This window comes from Microtus ochrogaster, chromosome 2, assembly GCF_000317375.1.
Source record: "Microtus ochrogaster isolate Prairie Vole_2 chromosome 2, MicOch1.0, whole genome shotgun sequence".
NCBI classification, from domain to species: Eukaryota; Metazoa; Chordata; class Mammalia; order Rodentia; family Cricetidae; genus Microtus; species Microtus ochrogaster.
In genome coordinates this window covers 56,528,544-56,531,067 of record NC_022010.1, presented here as the reverse complement: position 1 = coordinate 56,531,067, position 2,524 = coordinate 56,528,544, and the positions used below count along the sequence as shown (strand labels likewise).

Here is a 2,524-nt window from a genome sequence, read left to right as displayed (position 1 = left end):
ACTAGGAGAGGGCTGTCTTTGGAGGGCTCTTAGCAACAGCCCTGATTTGACCCTTCTCAGCCCTGAGAAAATCAAATCAGAGTGCCTTGCTTCCAGACTCCACACACCATCAGCGGGCGATTGTCGAGGCATCCTTTCTTCTGCCTGTTAATTACCTGCCCTGGGAATCTCACGCAAAGTGCTGCTGAGAGGGGGAGCAAGAAACCATCGCCCACCCTCAACCCAGCCCCCGACTGCCTGGGGGTTCAGGCTCGCGAGTGAGTCCCTGTACATCATCCAGTCTGGCTGACAGGCAGGACTGAAAGGGGGGTTTCAGCCCCCCTGGGTCGGCCGGGGCTTTATTCTAGAGTCCATGGCGCGTGGCTGCGCTTTTCTTTCCCATTTGTAGGTGAAACCCCATTGGCTTCATTGGCTCCTTGATTTAAACCACGCCCGGCTTTCTGTCCGCTTTGCTGCTGCTGGGCTCGGCCTCCCTGCCACATCCCAGCCGGGTTCTCAGGAAGCCCGGGGGCTGCTGTGGCTGCTATTGTGTGGATGCCGCGCGTGTCCTCTCTTCTCTTTCAGAGATGGCTAACAGGGGCCCGAGCTATGGCTTAAGCCGAGAGGTGCAGGAGAAGATCGAACAGAAGTATGATGCGGACCTGGAGAACAAACTGGTGGACTGGATCATCCTGCAGTGTGCTGAGGATATAGAGCACCCGCCCCCGGGCAGGGCCCATTTTCAGAAATGGTTGATGGATGGGACGGTAAGCCGGGCAGGGATATTGGTTGCTGGAGCGGTGGAAAGAAGCCCTCTTGGGGCTCTTTCTTTCAATGTGAGGGCCAGGGGGAATCCTCTCTTGCCAAGATCTGGGTCTCACCGGGAGGACCGGGGATGCCTTTATTTCTCTCGGGCTGTGAGATGAGGGCTCCCTGTACAATTTCCTAGCTAGTTTAGAGGATTCTTCACCCATCTGAGCATCAAGCTTCCTGCTAAACTGTAAGCAAAATTGAAGCCCTTCGGATATTTCCACGGAGAATAGAGCTAAGTGCAGCCGTTTGATCTTCTTTGCCTTCTCGGTGCATCAGCCTTTCTGGGGCTTTTCTTACCCCCAGGGGAACCCGCTGGTTACATGGTGAAACAAAGGAAAGAGTCAGGCTAATCAGCTTCTTATCCTCCGGGGATGCTGAGCCCCTTGGAGAGGCTCAGGGGCTTTGGAGCGGAAAAGGAATCCTTTTTTGATAGTGGGGTTCCTTTCTGTCTAGATGCTGTGTGTTTGGGTTCCAGGAGGACAGCTCAGCTCAGTCGAGCAAGCCGGTCTTTTCTGGCAACTTGTGATTTACTGTTACATAACTGCGATCCCACCCATGTGTTGGGTAGACCAAGGCTTGCTTGGCTTCATCTTCTCAGAGTCCGTGAGAAGACCGAACTCAGTTCTTTCACACGTCATAAATTCATATAGGATGAGTTAGTGAAGAGGGCAGATCCCAGAAAGCAGATCACAATTCTCCCACTTCCCCACCAGCCTCCAACGCATCCTCCATTAAGAGTCTGAGATCATGTCCTCATCCCTCAGCATCACTTCCAATGAGAGAATCGGATTCCGGTTGCAGGACTGTGGTCAGCTGTAGCCTGAGAATGGGCTCCCTGGGGTCTTCTTCCATGTTTAATGTGGGAGCGTGTGTGTGTGTGTGTGTGTGTGTGTGTGTAGATGCACCATTCACTTCTGACTTGTGACATTTATTGCAAAGGCAAACACTGATTCTCTGTCCCCGCGTTCCCTTCAGGTCCTGTGCAAGCTGATAAACAGTTTATATCCACCAGGACAAGAACCCATCCCCAAGATCTCAGAGTCAAAGATGGCTTTTAAGCAGATGGAGCAAATCTCCCAGTTCCTGAAAGCGGCCGAGGTCTATGGTGTCAGGACCACAGACATTTTTCAAACAGTGGATCTATGGGAAGGTAAACAGCCCTTCTGTCTTTGGGTCTGTTTCCCCTGGACTCCCGTTCCCATACCTCCTCTTTTCTTTATCATCTGTTTGTAAAAGCCACTTACATAGGGCTTCCTGTCACTGCTTGCGGGAGGGAAGTCCGTTCTCAGTTGTCACCCCATGGGCAGTGTTGTCCTTCCTGCTTGTGGTGCTTTATGCTGAGGATATGGCAAGTACCTCAGCACACTAAAAGTGTACACAGAGAAGAAGTGAACTGGTTACATGGGTGTCTTTTCCTCTAGTTAGCCGTTCATAACAAATCACATTTCGTGGAAAAGAAGGGAGGCAGGCGTGAGTGAGTGCTCTTCTGACTCACCAGCAGTGGGGCTTCCCGACAAAGCCATCTGCTCCTCTGTCATTCAATCTGAGAGAAAACAAGAGAGTGCTCCATCTTTCTGTTAAACAACTATCCAGATCACAGTGGCTGTATCTTCTAGGTGGGCATTATCCAGAGCACAGTGACTGTATCTTCTAGGTGGGCATTATCCAGAGCACAGTGACTGTATCTTCTAGATGGATGTTATCCAGATCACAGTGACTGTATCTTCTAGGT

General features: G+C 51.4%; 1 protein-coding gene across 1 annotated transcript in view; it reads left to right on the top strand.

Annotated features, from left to right (window-relative positions):
• Nucleotides 1–277: 277 nt before the first annotated feature.
• The window catches only part of Tagln3 (transgelin 3), a 13,737-nt gene continuing 11,490 nt past the window's right edge, over nt 278–2,524 (top strand). Inside the window, exons 1-2 of the mRNA XM_013351753.2 lie at nt 278–746; nt 1,768–1,942. Coding sequence (XP_013207207.1) covers nt 567–746; nt 1,768–1,942 — 355 coding nt within the window. The 5' untranslated portion in view covers nt 278–566. The remainder of the gene's footprint in view (nt 747–1,767; nt 1,943–2,524) is intronic.